General features: G+C 33.3%; 3 protein-coding genes across 3 annotated transcripts; 2 read left to right on the top strand and 1 right to left on the bottom strand.

The window, feature by feature from the left end:
* The first annotated feature begins 172 nt into the window (after window positions 1–172).
* On the top strand, window positions 173–7039 carry LOC134229463 (uncharacterized). The gene is made up of 3 exons (XM_062711213.1): window positions 173–226; window positions 5675–5930; window positions 6787–7039. Exons 2-3 carry the CDS (start codon window positions 5686–5688, stop codon window positions 7037–7039), a joined length of 498 nt encoding a protein of 165 aa, XP_062567197.1. The 5' UTR covers window positions 173–226; window positions 5675–5685.
* Window positions 7040–7209: 170 nt separating this feature from the next.
* LOC134229462 (serine/threonine-protein phosphatase 6 regulatory ankyrin repeat subunit B-like) lies at window positions 7210–12345 on the top strand. The gene is made up of 2 exons (XM_062711212.1): window positions 7210–7301; window positions 7491–12345. The coding sequence occupies exons 1-2, from the start codon at window positions 7241–7243 to the stop codon at window positions 12248–12250; spliced, it is 4821 nt and encodes a 1606-aa protein (XP_062567196.1). The 5' UTR covers window positions 7210–7240; the 3' UTR covers window positions 12251–12345.
* A 4301-nt stretch (window positions 12346–16646) lies between these two features.
* On the bottom strand, window positions 16647–17857 carry LOC134229468 (uncharacterized). The gene is made up of 2 exons (XM_062711217.1): window positions 17733–17857; window positions 16647–17064 (listed from the first exon to the last, which is right to left on the bottom strand). Exons 1-2 carry the CDS (start codon window positions 17805–17807, stop codon window positions 16720–16722), a joined length of 420 nt encoding a protein of 139 aa, XP_062567201.1. The 5' UTR covers window positions 17808–17857; the 3' UTR covers window positions 16647–16719.
* Window positions 17858–20984: the final 3127 nt, after the last annotated feature.

The raw sequence follows: 20984 nt of genomic DNA, 5'->3' as shown, positions 1-20984 counted from the left end.
TATGGACATGAAGAAGAACTTTGATACACATAGATGTGTATCAAATTATCAAAGTTCTTCTTCGTGTCCATATTTTTTATAACGTCTGGATTATTGTGTTTATTATGAATATAACTAAACACTTATACGAATTGCAATTTTTCTTGTAGATTTCAGAATGGCAGTAACAATATTAATAGATTACGAGGAAGTGTTAGATTTTGGCGAGGAGGCGGTGAAGAGTGTGGTAAGTTTTTTTGTTGAGTCAAAAATCATTCAATGTCCCTCTCTTTTATCTCTTTATGTATTTCTATATGTTTAATATCGTAGTTATTTGATGTACTTAAGGAATAACTGTCTTATATTTCGATTTCTTGATGTGATCAATCGATTGGCTTGCGTGATAATTTGCATAAACGCCGATCGAATTATCAAGCAAGCCATGCAATCGATTGATCATCGTCATGAAATTAAAAAATCTGACAGATATTCCTTATATTTACATGCTTTTGATTCCGCCAATCCACGTACTCCAAGCCCTGCTTCTTACTAGCTATTTGTCCCGCCCTGCACGTGATTATTTAATTCCGCACCTATTGATGAATCAGTACATTGATGGGGAGATAAAGTGCATCACCTATTTGTAATTTTATGTCGGACAAAGACATTAGAAATGTAAATATTGTATTATAAATGTAATCGAGAAAGTATGTTTGGGCAGTTAAAAAGATCGATAAAAATTGCAAAAAACTAACTGATATCCCCACCTCCCATATGAATATAAACTAGAGGTACTGTGAGCAATGAGCTCACTAAATGATACCCCCCGCCTCCCATAATGTCGATGTGTTGCTTTATATTGTTTTACGGTAATGTGTAAAGAGGAATAACTCGTCCCGTCAAATGTTATCCAGAAGCTTCTATTATGTGACGTCATAGGTAAACAAAAAATGGCAATGTTCATGTTTTGCTCTGAGAAACCTAAAATACGTGTTGAATAAAAAAGTAAAATAGGAGGTGCACAATGGCAATATGTAATGAAGATTCTGTGAAAGTTTCATTCAGTTTCACTCAGTAGTATATAAGAGGAGTTGCGGATAAGAGAAAAAGCGTAACAGACGGACGGACGGACGTACAGACGGACGGACGGACGGACGGAAATCCCGATCACTATATACCCTCCCGCTTTTCAAGCGGGGGTATAATAAATGGCAAAGTCCATGCATTGGCGTCGGAAGCAAATTGAAAGGGGGGGGGGGGGGGCTAAGTGTAACAAAAAATTTCTGTACCTTCTAAAAAAAACCTGACAAGCAAAAAAATAAAAAAATGTCCATTTCCCAAACAAGAAAATCCTATTTCGTGGAGGGGGGGGGGGGATGTTAGCTTAGAACTTAGACTTCAGTACCGAATTCTTTTCCAAACACCACCACTTTCCCCATTTTTTTTACCTATACTGCGACGTGTCTGTGGAAAGTGGGGGGGGGGGCAAACCTACGAAACAATGTTCAATGTTTATACTAAGTATATGTATTTGGAAAAAAAGGGGGGGGGGGACTAAGCCCCCCTAGCCCCCCGGTTTCGACGCCTATGCCATGTTTTGCTGTGGCCGTGAAACCCAATATATGGCTCGGATCAAAAAATAAAATAGGAGGTGCACAATGGCAGTGTGTAATAAAAATTCTGTGAAAATTTCATTAAATTTCACTCAGTGATATAAGAGGAATTGCGGATAAGAGATGGGTACCCCAAAGCGTAACAGACAAACGGACGGACATACCGATTACACCGATTACAGTATACCCTCCCACTTTTCTATGCGGGGGTATAATAAATGATCCCCCCCCAGGAAGCCTCTCACATCATTATAATGCAAAGTTCATGCTTTGCTCTGGAAGACCTGAAATAAGTGTCAGATCAAAATGAAAAATGGGAGATGCACAATGGCACTATATGTCACAAATATGGAAGCGTATTAGTGTCACTTGCACACTTTCCTTTTTTTTTAATTTCGACACTTTAATCTGTAAATTTTACACTTTAAAGTGTAAATTTTACACTTTAATCTGTAAATTTTACACATTAATCTGTAAATTTTACACATTAATCTGTAAAATTTACAGATTAATCTGTAAAATTTACACTTTAAAGTGTAAATTTACACATTAATCTGTAAAATTTACACTTTAATCTGTAAATTTTACACTTTAAAGTGTAAATTTTACACTTTAATCTGTAAATTTTACACTTTAATCTGTAAAATTTACACTTTAAAGTGTACATTTTGCAGATTAATGTGTAAAATTTACACTTTAAAGTGTAAATTTTACACTTTAAAGTGTAAATTTTACACTTTAAAGTGTAAATTTTACACTTTAATCTGTAAATTTTACACTTTAATTTGTAAAATTTACACTTTAATCTGTAAATTTTACACTTTAAAGTGTAAATTTTACACTTTAATCTGTAAAATTTACACTTTATTTGTTTATTCACATTTAGCATCTTCACACATCCTCAGTAAAACATTTGTAAGCCAATAAAATGTTAGTTTAAGCAAATCTTCTGAATTTATAGGATTTATAGACTATATCACAATTGTGTCATGCATATATTATTCATGTGAAGAAAGTCTAACATGCCCTGGAATCTATATTGGGGGGAGGGGGGAGGGGTCCTTAAGCACTGTGATCGGGAATATGTGCATGTATGATTGATATGCTCTTCACTTTATAAAGAAAAATTTTATTTTAATATAAAACATGAGGATTAAATTTTATCATACACGAAACATGGTCTGTTGGCTTAAAAATGTGTTACTGAGGATGTGTGAAGATGCTAAATTGACTGTGTGAATAAACAAATAAAATTTAAATTTTACAGATTAAAGTGTAAATTTTACAGATTAAAGTGAAAAATTTACAGATTAAAGTGTAAAATTTACAGATTAAAATGTAAAATTTACACTTTAAAGTGTAAAATTTACAGATTAAAGTGTAAATTTTACAGATTAATGTGTAAATTTTACACTTTAATCTGTAAATTTTACAGATTTATCTGTAAATTTTACAGATTAATCTGTAAAATTTACAGATTAATCTGTAAAATTTACAGATTAATGTGTAAAATTTACACTTTAAAGTGTAAATTTTACAGATTAATGTGTAAAATTTACAGATTAAAGTGTAAAATTTACAGATTAAAATGTAAAATTTACACTTTAAAGTGTAAAATTTACAGATTAAAGTGTAAATTTTACAGATTAATGTGTAAGATTTACACTTTAAAGTGTAAATTTTACAGATTAATCTGTAAATTTTACAGATTAATCTGTAAATTTTACACATTAATCTGTAAATTTTACACTTTAATCTGTAAATTTTACGCTTTAATCTGTAAATTTTACACTTTAATCTGTAAAATTTACACTTTAAAGTGTAAATTTTACACAATAATCTGTAAATTTTACAGATTAATCTGTAAAATTTACACTTTAAAGTGTAAAATTTACAGATTAATGTGTAAAATTTACACTTTAAATTGTAAATTTTACAGATTAATGTGTAAAATTTACAGATTAAAGTGTAAAATTTACAGATTAATCTGTAAAATTTACAGATTAATGTGTAAAATTTACACTTTAAAGTGTAAATTTTACAGATTAAAGTGTAAAATTTACAGATTAAAGTGTAAAATTTACAGATTAAAGTGTAAATTTTACAGATTAATGTGTAAAATTTACACTTTAAAGTGTAGAAATTAAAAAAAAGTGAAGTGTCCAAGTGGCACTAATACGCTTCCGTACACAAAGATTCCGTTAAAGTTTCATTAAATTTCATTCTGTTGTAAAAGAGAAGTTGCGGAGATGGATGTCCCAAAACGTAACGCAGGCACGTAGCAACCGGGGGGGGGGGCCTGCCCCCCCCCCCCCCCCCAACTTTTTTTCCCAGCATTACCTATACTATAGAAAATGTCCATTGAAAAGATGGTTGGCCCCCCACTTTTTAACACAGTATAGTTATAGCAAGGAAATACAGGAAAAAATTGGAAGTGAAAGAAGGAAGTTGGCCTTGAAAAAAGTTGGCCACTCCCGGGGCAATTTTTAATTATGTTTTTTTTTTTTTGTTTTTTTTTTTGTTTTTTGCTTGTCAAAGTTTTTTTAGGTAAGTAAAAAATTTTTCTCAGGTTGGCCCCCCCCCCCACTTTCAAAAACGATGCTACGTGCCTGTAACGGACGGACAGCTATACAGACAGACAGACATCACTATATACCCTCCATTTTTTCAAGCGGGGTGTAATAATGAATCTTAGTCGTGTCATATCCCGCAAATATCGATCTGTAGTTACGTTGATTCATTGACCAATAACAAGGTAGTTCCTTTTAGATTAACTCTCAAGGTATTTTTATTCTTTCAAAACGACGCCATGGTTGTGTATAATCCTGGAGTATATTGCATATTTTTTTTTTTAATCATTACATTTGGATTTTTTTGGGAATCACAACAACCTAAGATGATATGGTTATAAAGTAAGTTGCAGAATTTATCAAAAGCAAGTCTGTTATTTTTCTTTCTTCCCCTGAAAATGTCTATGGCTTAGCAGTTAAGTTAAGGTTGAACCAAAGGTCAAGATGTCCAAAATTTATTTTTACAATAGCTCCAAAACTATGTGAGGTGTGAATTAAAAAAACTTTTACAGTTTATTTAAATCCAGATAGAAAGTATCACTTGATAACAAATACTTTAAAAATATTTTTCGAGAAAAATTCTAAAAAATGCATATATAATTTAAAAAAACACACACACCTAATTAATTCCGAACTTTTAGTGAAAGCCATCAATGCAGAACAACTAATGTTTATCAATGAAGAACAAGTTGAATTTCGATAGCCTCTGGAAAGATGTTTTTCCTGTTTATTTTATCCAAATGTTAACATTTAAAACCGAAAGTATACATTACAAATGGCGGATTTTATAGGGGTTTTGTCTTTACATATGTCATGGACGTATTTCCAATAACAAAAAAAGGTCATCGGGCATTTTTATTGAGGGGGGACAAGCATATACATGTAGTATCATTTTTTTCTGAAGTATTCTGTATATGGGGAACAATTTTGGATATCTTAATTGACCTTTGGTAAAACCTAAACAAGTCTTTGGCTTTAAGTTTTTAATATTTTATTGTTATCTCTTCAACATCAAACTATTTTAAGCAAAAAACTATCGTCTAGATCTGTTAAAATCGTCGTCATCTTCAACTATAGTACCGGTATCGATAACATTAGCAATTTGAGATTTCTAACGATGTATTGGTTAATTATATATTTGGTGTGCTCCCATATCGTCTTAACGGTAAAATAAGGTAAGAAATGGCTATCAATCCGTGTCCCCCGGTTAAGGAAAAAGAAGAGAATACGCAGATCGGGGAGGAGGGTTGCTGTTGTCAATTAAAGGGGATGCACTTTAAGAAGGGCGGGCGGGGCCATAAGCAAAAACTCCTTCAGATATCGACCGGAAATAAAAGTTTCACACACACAGAAAGTATGAATTTACTACCTGACATTTTGACCTTTTTATCTCAAAATAAACAGGGGTCTTTCGTAAAGGATAGAGAATTGTGGTATGAAATGTCAAAAAGCTCAAAGGCTTCTGTAACCAGTAGGGCTAAAAAAAAATTCTCCAATATTATTTGATTACAGACAATAGCAGAATGGCTACAAATCTTGATCCACACACCAATTTTTCCCGAGCTTGCCGGGCCATTGTTGACCTAAATACTGATATATTAAGAGATGAACTGGATTCTCACGTCACACCATCAGACATAGCCAGCAAAGCTAATGCATGTACCAAACTGCCAAGCCTCCGACCAGAACAATGGATTGTAATCAACAACGCCGCCACTAAAGGTTCCTACGAAGATTTCGACAGCTCTCTGTTGTACATCATGATAAGGTGAATAAATTTGGATTTAAAACCCATATTGTTGCTTTGCTTTCATATTTTTTCAAAGGACTTTTTGTATAAGCAATCTCATGCACTGTCCATGCAGTGCCGCCTGGATGGTCTTTGTAAAGAGGATTATTACACCGTGGAAATAAAACGACTTACAGTATAATTCATGCAACAAATTAAGAGGGCAAAAATGACCCATTCTTCATACTAAAGCAAAAATTGTCCATATAAGTTAAAATATTTCCATTTCTAATATTTTTCTCTGTGATAACTGTTTGAAAGTTGGGGGAATTTATTTCTTGATAATTCTGCCGGAATGTAAATTAGGCAGGTCGATAGGTCAGCAGCTAAGAAGGTCTAATTCGCATGCAAATCTCTTGCGCATCTGTCTCTGTGTCTGACGCTAAAGGGCCAAATATGCATGTAAATCTCGTGCGGTTGCCTTTGTGTTTGACGTCAGTGTGCGAGGACTATTGAAATTGGTATGGAAGTCCTCGAGTAATTTAAATCTAATAGTCTTCATTTTTAATGTCTAAGTCTACAATTTTATTTCACAATGAAATGGAAATATAAGGAATCACTGTCCAGTTTTGAGAGTATGCCAGGGACATCAACAAAATATATAGAGGGAAACATGGGATAATTTTAGCACAACGGGCGAAAACTAGACAGTGATTCCTTAAATAAATAATGATTAAAGGGTGATACATTTACTTATTGCATAAAAGTTCTTTGAATAAGAAATATTGACGAAAGCTCAAAAAATTTCTCTTTAATGTAGAAATATATCTAGCTAGGAGATACTTACAACAGCAATCAAACGAGATATTAGAAGTGCTCTGTTTGTTTCTTGTAGAAATTTATGCTCACTTCCGCCACCTAAACTTGGATGGAACAAAAAGCCTCTTGGTACAGATCTCTCAGTGGCAGCAGATGTAGAAAGAATCCGCTACTATAGAAATGAAGTTTATGGACATACCACTCGAGCGGAAATATCAGATTCTGAATTCCGAATAATATGGTTGGATCTTGAAAAAATATCTGAAAGATTTGATAAAAATAGACCGGGCAAAAATTATAAAAAGGCAAAAAGGTTAAAAGATGAGTAGGTGGAATTCTTATTTTTAAAAATGGATGATTCCTTGTCTGACAAATGTAAAATATAGATATTTAAATCGATAAATCGCAGCTAGTTCAGTGTATTCTCTGTTTCCCTTTTCATTCACTCTTTTTTTTTTTTTTGGCTGAAGCACATGAAAATTCTTTTTCTTCTCTGTTACCAGAAACTGGTCGACTTGAGCCAATGCTGCATGGACGAACAGATGAGGAAAGTGATGGAGGAGAAATTGAAGTCGAACACATTGTTAGAGGGTAAAATCTAAAACAAGTTTGATCTAATGTTGAACCAACGACAATGTGTTGTAATAAATTTCAACTTTTTGTATGCTTATATTATCCTACATTTCTATTTGCTTCATATTTAAAAACAACATGATTAAGACCAAGAAATATAAATCAATCTATTAAACAGACTATACTTAATATTCATTTCATATTTAGAGGAAAAGAAGCAACGGCATTTGGTTGATGATTGGAAAATCCAGGACAAAAGATTTGCCGAGACCAGGGCTTGTAAAGCTGTCAGAGAAGAACTGAAGACAAAAAATATTGTAACCATTGTAGGTAATTCTGGATCTGGAAAATCGTTTATAGCGCGTCACGTGGCGTTGGAATATCAAGCAGACGGCTGGCAGGTATTTCCACTAGATCATGTTTTGGAATTTAAACGAATAGCAGATCCGTCCTTTCCACATCAACAGTTCTTTGTTTTGGATGACCCAGTTGGAAAGTATTATTTAGACGAAGTATTCTTCAATGAATGGTTAAAGATCGACAAATCTTTGAGCAAAATCTTTGAAAATGATAACATTAAAGTTGTAACATCTTGTCGTAAGTCGGTAATGTATGAACTGACTTATGCATGTACGTTAAGTTCTAATGTTGTTGAAATCGATGATCAGAAACTGCAATTAGATAATGAGGAGAAAAGAAGGATTTTAGAGTGTTATGTAGGAAAAGATGTGCTAGGAGAAAAAGAGATTGAGGTAATCTTAGGAGCCACACTACTTTTTCCGTTGTTATGCCGACTTTTTACTGAAAATGAATATACAAAAAGCGGAATTGAATTTTTCCAAAATCCAACTCCAGTGGTGGTAAGTGAAATAAATAAATACAAAGCAGGGAAGAAAGAGAAGTATTTAGCTCTTGTCCTTCTAGTTCTATATGGAGGCACTATTGATAGTGACAAGTTTCTTGATTTTAATCAGAGTAGATCAAAATTTGAAGAAATTTGTGAGGTCTGTGAGGTAGAAAGAAACATTTCAAGAGTTGTTATTGTTAACAATCTAGATTCTCTTGTCGGATCATTTGTTCAAAAAGTGGGGTCAACCTATAGTTTTCTGCATGATTTTCTGGAGGATGTAATGGGTTTTGTTTTTGGAGAAAACTCTCCAGCAACGTTACTTAAATACTGCAGTTTGAAATTAATCAGACAAAAAGTACATGTTATTTCGAAAATTGACATGGATAAAGATCAGGACAAAAATGATTTCTGTATAATCCTTGACGAAAAATATATCGACTCTCTCGTGGATAGATTTTTAAAGGAAATATCGTTGAATAACGTTGTTGAAGTGTGTCTTTGTCCATTATTACGTCATGAGAAAGTTATCCAAAATGTTTCAAAGTGCATAAATGACCTTGCAACCTACGACTTTATAAACGTATGGATAAGTTGCCAAAATCAGCGTATAATATTTCCATGTTCAGACGCTGCTTTTGAAGAGGAACGAAAACGTTTCGTGAACAAAGTTGAAATAATTGAGGACGATCCCACACTTTCTGCATTGAATATTCTATTGATGTACAATCATGATGAAATATGTGAATGCATCCTTGAACGGCTTGAAAATGAAAAGTTTACATTAAATACGTTAGAAAGTAGAAAATTATTTTTAGCAAGCTGCACAAATGGAAACATGGAACTTGTACACAGAGTAACATTTCTTTGTGGGGAAGACATTTGGGCGAAACTTTCATATGACAACGAATACTATATGCCCTTGCATCTTTCAGCAGCATTTAATAATATCAATATTTCTACTATTTTACTGAAAATGAATTGTGATGTGAATTGTCAAAATAATGGCTATACAGCATTACATTATGCTGTCTGTAATAGGCATTATAAATCTGCAAAGGTACTCCTGGAAAACGGAGCCGATATCAACATGTGTTCAAATGAGAGTAACCGTACTGCGTTGTTTTGTGCCTGCGAAGATGGATTCGAAAATATAGTTCACCTACTCCTACAGTATAAGGCTGATGTGAACATTTGTCTTTCCAATGGCATGAGTCCCCTCTATATTTCTTGTCAACATGACCATTCAAACATCGTAAAAATGCTTCTCAAAAATAAAGCCGATGTAAATTCATGTGAAAACAGTGGCTGGAGTCCACTTTCTGTTGCTTCCGATAAAGGCCACGTCAGCATTTTAGAAATACTGTTAGAATATAAGGCTGATGTAGATATCTGCGATAGTAATGGCCGGAGTCCACTTTTCTGGGCTTCCAGTAATGGTCATACAAACGTTGTACAAATACTCGTGGAAAACAACGCTGATGTAAACCTCTGTGATAATAATGGTGAGAGTCCACTTTTCTGGGCTTCCAGCAATGGTCACACAAACGTTGTACAAATACTGGTGGAAAATAAAGCTGATGTAAACCTCTGTGATAATCATGGTGAAAGTCCACTTTCACAAGCTTCCAGCAATGGTCATACAAATGTTGTACAAATATTCTTGGAAAATAAGGCCGATGCCAATTTATGTGTTTTACTTTTCAATGCTTGCGAAATGGGTTATCTAGACATTGCAGAAATGCTTTTAGAAAACAGAGCCGATATAAATTTTCGTACGAAGAGCGGCTGTAGTCCACTTTTCACTGCTTCCTGCAATGGTCACACAAACGTTGTACAAACGCTCCTGGAAAATAAAGCTGATGTAAATATCTCTAATAATATTCACCAGAGTCCACTTTTATTGGCTTCCAGCAATGGACACACAAACGTTGTACAAATACTCTTAGAAAACAGCGCCGATGTCAATTTACGTGATTTCTTTGGCCGAAGTCCACTTTTCAATGCTTGCGAAATGGGTTATCTACATGTAGACATTGTAGAAATGCTTTTAGAAAACAAAGCTGATGTAAATTTTTGTACGAAGAACGGCTGTAGTCCACTTTTCACTGCTTCCTGCAATGGTCACACAAACGTTGTACAAACGCTCCTGGAAAACAAAGCTGATGTAAATATCTGTAATAACAATCACCAGAGTCCACTTTTCTGGGCTTCTAGTAATGGTCACACAAACGTTGTACAAATACTGGTGGAAAACAACGCTGATGTAAATCTCTGTGATAATAATGGTGAGAGTCCACTTTTCTGGGCTTCTAGTAATGGTCACACAAACGTTGTACAAATACTGGTGGAAAACAACGCTGATGTAAATCTCTGTGATGATCATGGTGAGAGTCCACTTTCACAAGCTTCCAGCAATGGTCATACAAATATTGTACAAATTCTCTTAGAAAATAAAGCCGATGTAAAAATATGTGATGGTAAAGGCTGGGGTCCACTTTTCTGGGCTTCCAGCAATGGTCATAAAAATGTTGTACAAATACTCCTAGAAAACAAAGCCGATGTCAATTTGTGTGATTTTTTGGGCCGAAGTCCACTTTTCAATGCTTGCGAAATGGGTTATTCAAACATTGAAGTAATGCTTTTAGAAAACGAAGACGATGTAAATTTTTGTACAAATGGTGGCGGGTGTAGTCCACTTTTCACTGCCTCCTGCAATGGTCATACAGATGTTGTACAAACGCTCCTGGAAAACAAAGCTGATGTAAATTTATGTAATAATAATGGCGAGAGTCCACTTTTCTGGGCTTCCAGCAATGGTCTCACAGACTTTGTAAAAATACTCGTCGAAAACAACGCTGATGTAAACCTCTGTGATAAAAATGGTGAGAGTCCACTTTCCTGGGCTTCCAGCAAAGGTCACACAAAGGTTGTACAAATACTGGCGGAAAACAACGCTGATGTAAATCTCTGTGATAAAAATGGTGAGAGTCCACTTTTCTGGGCTTCCAGCAATGGTCACACAAACGTTGTACAAATACTGGTGGAAAATAAAGCTGATGTAAACCTCTGTGATAATAATGGTGGGAGTCCACTTTCCTTGGCTTCCAGCAATGGTCACACAAACGTTGTACAAATACTGGTGGAAAATAAAGCTGATGTAAACCTCTGTAATAATAATGGTGAGAGTCCACTTTTCTGGGCTTCCAGTAATGGTCACACAAACGTTGTACAAATACTGGTGGAAAACAACGCTGATGTAAACCTCTGTGATAATCATGGTGAGAGTCCACTTTCACAAGCTTCCATCAATGGTCACACAAACGTAGTACAAATACTTTTGGAAAATAGAGCCGATGTTAATTTATGTGATGATGTTGGTGACAGTGCACTTTTAAAAGCTTCCAAAGAGGGTCATTTAAACATTGTAAAACTACTTTTAGAAAACAAAGCCGATGTTAATTTATGTGATATTGATGGCCGGAGTCCACTTTATTGGGCTTCCAACAATGGGCATATTGACATTGTACAAATACTCTTAGAAAACAAAGCTGATGTTAATTTATGTGATAATGATGGTCAGAGTCCACTTTTAAGGGCTACCGACAATGGTGATATAAAAGTAGTAGAAACACTCTTGAAAAACAACGCTTATGCTAAATGGTGTGATAAGGGTGGTTTTAGTGCAGTCCACATAGCTGCACAGAAAGGCCGTTTACCTATTTTTAATATTCTACTAGGTTTAAAACCACATTTGGATTCTCGAACAGCCCTTGAGGGTTTAACTGCGCTGCATCTTGCAGTGGACAATTCTCACGAAGAGGTTGTAGAACTTCTGCTGCAGCATAATGCTGCTGTTGAAACTAGAGATAAGCAACAAAGAACCGCATTACACAGAGCTTGTCTTCTTGGCAAACAGAACATTATCAATATTCTACTGCAGTTTAATGCCGATGCCACAAAGAGGGATGCTTACAATGAAACGCCAATAGATTTAGCAAGAAGGAGGAGATGGATTGATATTGAACGACCCCTCATCAAGTATGTGAAAGAAAATAAATCTCTCACTGGCTCAACCCATGGAAAGGGAAATACTTCCAAGAAATGTATAATAATGTGACTACGTTTATTCTTTTGGATTTCCACGCAGAACTTTTTCAACTAGACTGATCTGATGTGATTTTTGTGAAAGATACGAAATGTTCCAGATGGTATTTTTTTTTATTGATACTAGTAATATGAAGATTTTTTAAACTGTTTGCCCTATTATATGTACTTGTTTTATTATTCCAATATTATTAACACATTAGCTTATGGTTTGAACATATTTTTTGTATAAATGATATAGAATAAAATATGTTCAAACCAAAAGCTAATATCGTTAGCTTGACGACTAAAATATTTTATCGTTATCATTGTAATACGAGGGTTGATCCAAAAGTAATGTCACAGTGTCCATATCTTTTATATTTGGCGTCATATTTTCAAATATTATATACCAAAAGATGCACAAATATAAATTTACTTAAATTTTAATTTTTCATTCAATAATGTTTAACTGAATTCATTTTATAGATGTTTTAAACATATAAGATAGGGGGTGTCACCGCGTCAAAACCGAACGTCACAAATTAAAGTCTACTTTTTTAAAGTATAAAAAAGACAAACACTTAAAAAGCATCTTTTAAAAGCGCCTGAACGCAAAATACTATAATAAACAAAAAATTACATCATTTTCTAGTCTTAAATTGAAAATTATATGACATCACTGCTATTTTTTATGAAAAACATCGTTGATTTATTCCGGTGCATTGGAAAAAGGAAATGTCAAAATGGACAAAAAAGCCAAAACAAACTGTAATGTATTTTTTGCTTCAAAATGGAGAAATCACCAGTAGAGACAGTAACGTTGATTCACCAGACTTTCGGAGGAAAGAATGTAAATAAGAGACTTGTTTAGATGGTTTCAGCGATTTTCGGTGGGTGATGGGTCATTAAATTCTCAGCGGATGACAAGAAAACCGAAAGATGGGAGGGCGGACGGAAATGTTCTATGGTGCGTGACGTTGTCAAAATGGCAGACGGATAGAGCGATATGTTAAATTTTAAGTTGGTCTTCTACTACTGTTCAATGAATTTTGACAGAATTAATTATGAAAAGAGTGAGTGTACGATTGGTACTAAGGGTAAGAAAGTGAAATTTGTGAACGTGTTCGTGGATATCATATCTCAAATATTTTTTAATGAAACGAAGGGAAGCGTTTAAATGTATGTCGGCGCGTATCCGTCACATGACGTTATTTAGCTGCCTCGACTACCATAATCGCACGTTGTATATAATCCGATATTTTGAAAAGTATAAATCATGTTGAATTGAAATTTTCAAGTCTGATTTGAAATAAATGTAGCTTACATCATTTATAATTTTGTTGTTTTACATCGACGGATAGCGATTTTATAGAAGTTATGACATTCCTTTTGGATCAACCCTCGTAGTATACGTTTTGATTTATTTTAAAAACATACTAATATAAATTACATGTAATTTAAAACATTAATCTATAATTTCGATTATTTTATTCTATTTTAATATTAGGCCATTCCAAGTTTTTTCTCTGTTTAGCGTCCACCCATCTTTCAAAAACCTAGCTACCTACATGTATTCTCAAAAAACACACAAGTCAGAAAAAAAAATAAAACACATATATTTCATAGTAATAAGAATGACGTAATTCAAAAGATATGATTTCATTTATCTATTTTTCATAAAGAAAGTTATTTTCTTCAGCAACATTGAGGTATTTAATACTGAAACTATTCCAATAATGAAATATACAAATATTTAGATATATTGCCGGAAATCACAAATTTTGACCTGAATAATTAATTTCTGGACTCCTGATTCTGTTTGTTTTTTCTGACATGGGGTGTCAAAAACCAAGGCGCACGCGGACGCTAAACACAGAAAAAACTTGGAATGGCCTTACATCAGAAAGGGTTGTCCAAACTATTTCTTGTCAGTTGTTCATGGATCATTGAATTCTTGTTTTGGTTGATTGACAGTGTAAGTCATGTGATTTTTTTTATAATTTGTATTTTTCAAAAAGAGTCTAGAATGGTCAGTTTGATCTTGACACACAACCTTGTGATTTGTTTACCTTGGACTTTATTCATCCATAGAAGATCAATTTCTTTTAAAATAACATAGTCATTAATTTGATAAATAGTTAAAGCTAATGTGTAAATTATTTTAGATGAATTAATTAGCAAACATTATTAATAATATATTAATAATAATAATAATAATAATAATAATAATAATAAATTAGTATATGATATGTTTATTATTATTTAGATCCACATGATATATGTAGGTAGCTGTAACCTGAATTATGTTATTGTAACTTAGTGTTTGATACCATATATTGGGTAAGATACGTAATATTTTGTATCATGAAATGCGAGTCTGTATTACTGTATTTTATGTGTACATTCCATTGTTATGAGAATCGTAACGAGAAACATTTCTATTTCATTAATAGAAGTGATATACATTTGAATTACTGCTGTATTATTTTATTCACTAAACTTTATAATAATTATGATACACAAAGAAAGTAAATTATATGTATAAATTATTCTAGTTTTATCCGATTGATATTAATTTCGTAGAATAAGTTGCATTATGAAGCAAGAAGAGTTATCTCTCTTTGTAGAAAATCCTTTCTCGTTACTATGTGAACCCGGTAACATTATCATGAAGTGAGTCAAAATACCTTTTAAATGATTAAAGTAGCCTGGAAGAAATACATTTTAAAAACTGTATTTGCTTTCGAAACGCTCAAAATAAATGTTCTTTTACACTTTGATGAAATGATGTTTTAAACAAGATTTACAATTATTTTGTTACTGTTTTATTGCTTCTATCATTAAGGTAGTGTACGGGTTCTGAAAAATCAACCGTTATACTAGTAATTAACTGAAAAGTCGCACAAAACTTTCTCTAAACTCACAAAGAAATGAGGATTTTTTTCAAAATCCATCATTACTGGTATTTATAATACGCAGGGAAATTTTGAAATATCAAGTTTTTTTCCGGAAATATAAATAAAAATATTTTAAGATAACTGATATGTTTTGATCAGGTTCCCATGTTTGTATGGCATTCTATAAATAGAGGTTCTTTAACTAGCACTTATGTGGGGATCATGTGACCAGATATCCCCTTGCTGCATCTATGTTTGCTTACGTTTGGAAGTGATAAAAAACCTCCAGAACAATATATATTAGAAATATTGCTTATGCTGTTTATTATAAACTATGTTTCAATTTTTGACAGTTTTTATGTTCAATGTCATAAAATTTTCCTTTCGTGTTTTATACTTTCTTCCAGTGTCTGAACTTCTTGTAATTCAACAATCAACAATTTCAACAATCTTGATTTCAACAATCTTGATTTCATGAAAAACGGTCTTTGTACCACTTGGTAAATGAGTTGAATTGATCGATGTATACTGCGGACAACTTCATCAATAGTTTTATGCCCATAGTATTTATGATTTTTTTTTACATTGTGTATATATTTGCTGATGACAATTACTGTATTGGTTTTGCATTGCATGGTTTTAAAGGTTAAAAATGATTTTGAGCAAATAATTCTATGTACTATTTTTTTATCACTAAAGCGAATAGTAAAAGCTTTATTTTGTATTAGGTCGTTTTTCTGTTATATTTAACGATTCCTTGAAAGTTACTAGTTATCAATTTGCGATGGTTTTTATTTTAAGGTATGCCCTCTGCATTGTTAGAGATATGTGTGATCTGATAACTTTTCACTATGATTTTGATTTCCTGTACGATAAAGGGGCGTGAACCTAGTGAAATCCAAACCATCGTATTAATTTCACAATCTACTGTAAGTAACAGTGTCTTATCGTACAAAATGTACAATTCAAATGAGACAGAATGAATAACAAACAAGAATGTCTTTTCTAGAATTTCTGTGTACACTTTTATTGTTTTGAGCATTGAGCAAGAAATAATATTATTTGGGGAAAAATAATCCAGAAAAAACTATTCATAATATATTCATGTGTCTTCATTGTTCTTAAAATAAAGAACAATAAATAATCTAAATTTAATCATGCTTAACATCAAATTAAAAATAAATAAAGTCAATCACTGATTGCCAATGAAGTCATGTTAGGTCAACATTTCCCTAGGAGAAGGAATATTAAGGACAATTCTTGCATTTCTTCCAAACTGATTTTGATTTTGATATCAGAATAATCGGATTCTTTCACATTCACTAATTGTCACTTACTGGATTCGCATCATATCAGGTTAAATAATCACAAGTCGAAATCACACATTGTCTCGTGTTTGGTCATAGATCTGCACCCATTGGAATCACACATCATCTCGTGTCAAGTCATCTGCACCTATCGGAATCACATGTCATCTCGTTACAAAACATCTTCACCAATCTGATTGAAATATTATCTTGTGTCTATGAATATTCACCAATCGGAATCACACGTCATCTCGTGTCTTGTCATTTTCACCAATCGGAATCGTGTTTAGTCACATTCACCAATCAGAATCACACATCATCTCGTGGTACTCCTTGTCCTCTATCAGTACAGAATCACGTTCATGCAGCAGATCGTCCATGACTTCGGAAGTCATCGGGTGTGTTCTGCGTGGAATAAACATAGAAGTCCGTTTCTTGTCTTCTGCGTCACTTGCAAGACTTTCGGCAGGGACTTTGGAACTAGCAGAAGTTAACGAAGAGAGCTGTTCTTCGCAGGGTTTTCCCCAGTCCACGTTTGATTTGGGTCGCTGTGAACTACGATGAACGGTTGATTTTCTCTTAGTGGACTTCTTACCAGCACATCCAGCTTTGGCCTTCGTTCTCCTATTCGTCAACCATGTCTAAAAGGAAACAACAAAAACTTTTAAAATGAACTATTTTCAGTCTGACTAAAGCCAGTCCCTACTATTTCACTTCGTTCGTAGGAACAACGTGAAAAAAGTAGCAGCTGTCTTTATTCATACTGAACTATTTTAGACAAGAAAATCCCCTAATAAATAATTGTGTGACTATACTATTTAAAAACAATATTCCTTCAATTGAAATCATGGGAGAGAAACATTGTTGTGTTCCATTGAAAACTTGAACATCAACTGATAGTAATGAGTGCAGTTGGAATATATATTGCAATTGCAATACATGATCCGTGGGGCAGAGCTAGTAGTTTAAAGTTTATGAAATGCACTAGCACTTGTGAAATTTTATAAAAGAATTCATTTGTTTCAATTTTTTCAGTCCATTTATCAAACAGATTATCAATTCACATACAACTGAACAGAGAATTTGCCTTCTCAAGCATGAAGAATGATTATTATACATGTAAATCTATTTCATGACGTACATGTACGTATCTATATTTTTAAGAGTTTTTAGACTTAAAGCAGATTGATTGGTTACGTGGTACCTGTAATTTTGGTATTAAACTAAAAACATGTTCATAGGCATCGAAAAAGAAAAAAAAAACATTGTAAATTTTGGATCTCAAGTCTTTAGATTCTAAAAAGATTACCCGTAGTCTTTTGATATTTTCACCGCTGTCGTCTGCTACCGTCTGTAAATCATGATTACTTGGATAAGGAGCCATCTGGAACAAATACTCCAGAGAGTGGACGGTTCTCTGTGACAGCCTGGGTCTTCTCTCTAGGAAATTGAAGAAAAAAATTCGTTGCACTTTCCTTCAAAAAATGTTTTAGAGTATGTCCCTTTGGGTCGAAGTTTTAGATCGATGTGTTGCATTTATTCTTGCATAGTACATACATAGATTTGCCAATCTTGGATTTGTATTAAAACAAACGTGTGGCATACCAAACATGTGGCAAATGGCAATCTTGTTTTACGTTAGTTTATTGAATATCTTCATCCCTCAAGATATAGGGTTTTTCTTCCACAATTGTTAACATTTTTCTCATCATATTTCTTGTTGAAAATAAAAGAAAATGTGGAATTAACTTTTTTTAGTTGTTTTACTAGATAATCTTAAAAATCTTAAAAAATAAAAAGGAATATCTACTATTTCTTCTTTGGTAAATTAATTCTAACTTTTTAAATTATCCGACGCATCTACGTCCTTTTAACTACACATCACATCCTTGCACTTTCGCCTTCTCAGCTTTGCGATTAGTTTGCATCTTCATCCAACAGGCAAATTGCTTATCGAAATACTATATGTATACAATTATGCAATAGTAAAATAAATCAGATCGTTGAACAGAAATCACAAATCAAGGAATCGAAATTTTGTAAATGACAAAGCTTTTCGAATACAGTTTTGTATTAGTAACTAGAGTTAAGAATAACAAGTTTTCAAATATACGTAAATATAGAAATTATCGCATATATAAATCATAAAATTTTCAAATGTGAATCATAAGCTAATGCATTTAAATGCCAAGTCAAATATAAATAATATTTTTGCATATTATCTATTTGTTTATAACTTTGAAGAACAAACATATAATATAAATCAAAAGATTCTAATACATTGTATAGAAATCATAATTTTTTTTATATCACGCTGTATCTTGAATATGACATAAATTAAAACATACGGTGAGATTATGGAGTCGTTTAAGGGGCCGACTATAGTTTTCATTGCGCTATATTTCGCGCATCATAGTAAAATGAAGCGTATTTACTGTTTTAATGGAATTTTTTTCGCTTTAATTATTAAAATTAAATAAAATTAAGAAATGATAGGTATAAAAATGTAACAAAATTTGATTTAACTGATTTTTAACCGATTTTGCAATTAATAGGTAGGTTGACGTCGTTACAGTGTGATTTTGACGTTATGATAATCTGTACCTCTTAACGAAAGGGGTAATAAAAATATTATTAAAGAATACGTAACAAACATACGCTCTTGAAATTTAAAACATAGAATTTCGAAAATATCTCCAATTTATTTATTATGTTTTCATGTGAATCCATTGTGTATGTCATATTTTGTAGTACTCTATAAAAATAGTAAAATTTGCTCATTTCTTTGCATTTTGAGATGTCCCCTCTGGTAACAAGACGGTAGAATTTTGTTTTTCTTACATATACATGTATTGTAAAATATAGCATTACTCATCAAATATTAAAGTTTGAACAAAATGTCTATTGTAGTAATTGTATAATTTATTTTAAAGTGCTAAAAATTGGCATTTTCTATATAATCCTATAGTAAATGTACCTGTATTTTGAGACGGTCCCTCAAAAATACCTGAACGGTAGATTTCCCCCAAACTTTGCCTGTACACTACATTTGATGTAAGTTATATTTGGTATAAAAATGAAGAGTTTCGCTGTTGTAGATTTCACACAGTAAAACTATAGTCGCCCCCCTTAAGTCCATATTCTGATGATAAACGTGTTCAGTCTGATTTCAATGATGCAATTTTCTACTCCCTAATTAAAGGAGTTGTTAATAAGAGCAATAATTAACTTTCTGTCATTGGTTTTTAGAATAAATACATGAACTTAATACTAATGAATTTTTCTTTGTATTAAATTCAAACAAGGGGGAGGGTGCACCCATTTAAAATATGTACAGTCTTTTTTAAGTATTAACTAGACGAACTAAATCTGACCTTGGATCCAACTCTAGAAAAGGACGTTCCGTGTTACGTCGGAAAGAAAAGTTATTTACAAGTCCATGTATATGAAGTATAAGAAGCCCCTTTCCCCTTCGCATCTTTCATCCCTCACAACCTCGTATTTTTAGCATTTTTGTCGAGGCTATTTCGCCTTTGCAACCTTGTGATTTTGATTATTCTACCGACCTCAAACAAATGTATTTTCCTTTCCATAAACAATAAAGAATAAAGAAAAGCAGAAACTAGAGGTACTCTGAGCAATGAGCTCACTAAATGATACCCCCCGCCTCCCATAATGTCGATGTGTTGCTTTATATTGTTTTACGGTAATGTGTAAAGAGGAATAACTCCTCCTATCAATGTTATCCAGAAGCTTCTATTATGTGACGTCATAGGTAAACAAAAAATGGCAATGTCCATGTTTTGCTCTGGGAAACCTAAAATACGTGTCGAATAAAAAAGTAAAATAGGAGGTGCACAATGGCAATATGTAATAAAGATTCTGTGAAAGTTTCATTAAATTTCACTCAGTAGTATAAGAGGAGTTGCGGATAAGAGATAAAGCGTAACAGACGGACGGACAGACGGACGGACGGACGGACGGACGGACGGACGGAAATCCCGATCACTATATACCCTCCCACTTTTCAAGCGGGGGGTATAATAAGAAAGCGATATAACATTGTCCGTTGATTTGTTTTTCACCTTCTCTTTTGGAACTCTTTTCTCACTATTTCAATTTGTTTCACGCATGCGCTTGTGAATGTGTGGTGATAAAATGGTGTATTTGAAGAAAGGCACAAAGTGTGGGCGGGAAAGATATTAAAATCGTAAGGGAACAAAATAACAAAAAAATGAAATTCATATTGTGTAGTGATGGTATTGGTGGGGTTATTCGGGCTTTTTAAGGGTCTGGGGTACAGCTGTGGGTGTATAGCTCCCCTTTTCTTTTAGCCGCAGAACTGTAGTTCATTATGTTGACAGACCGGTGTCTGTCAAAAAAAATCGGAGAGCTACAGTTCTCCAGCTACTTTTCTTTCTGTTTATAAAAACAAGAGGCCCATGGGCCACATCGCTCACCTGAGCAATGTTTATAGGAAAACAGCAGAAATCGGTTTATTATTGAAAAGTTTAAACTTAATAGTGGTCCAAACCAATCCTTAAAAGGGAGAGGGTATGAT

This window comes from Saccostrea cucullata, unplaced genomic scaffold, assembly GCF_032062105.1.
Source record: "Saccostrea cucullata isolate Sc308-1 unplaced genomic scaffold, CSIRO_AGI_Scuc_v1 ctg477, whole genome shotgun sequence".
In the NCBI taxonomy this organism is placed as follows: Eukaryota; Metazoa; Mollusca; class Bivalvia; order Ostreida; family Ostreidae; genus Saccostrea; species Saccostrea cuccullata.
The sequence above is the reverse complement of the archived record's forward strand: the minus strand, read 5'-3'. Positions and strand labels throughout refer to the sequence as shown.

What these genes read in the sequence shown, in the direction of transcription:
- LOC134229463 (XM_062711213.1), top strand. Translation starts at nt 5,686, where the DNA reads ATGGCTACAAATCTTGATCCACACACCAATTTTTCCCGAGCTTGCCGG. An exon ending in CTGTTGTACATCATGATAAG is followed by an intron (nt 5,931 to 6,786) that starts GTGAATAAATTT and finishes TGTTTCTTGTAG; the next exon opens with AAATTTATGCTCACTTCCGC.
- LOC134229462 (XM_062711212.1), top strand. Translation starts at nt 7,241, where the DNA reads ATGGACGAACAGATGAGGAAAGTGATGGAGGAGAAATTGAAGTCGAAC. An exon ending in GTCGAACACATTGTTAGAGG is followed by an intron (nt 7,302 to 7,490) that starts GTAAAATCTAAA and finishes TTTCATATTTAG; the next exon opens with AGGAAAAGAAGCAACGGCAT.
- LOC134229468 (XM_062711217.1), bottom strand. Translation starts at nt 17,807, where the DNA reads ATGGCTCCTTATCCAAGTAATCATGATTTACAGACGGTAGCAGACGAC. An exon ending in AAAATATCAAAAGACTACGG is followed by an intron (nt 17,065 to 17,732) that starts GTAATCTTTTTA and finishes GTTTCCTTTTAG; the next exon opens with ACATGGTTGACGAATAGGAG.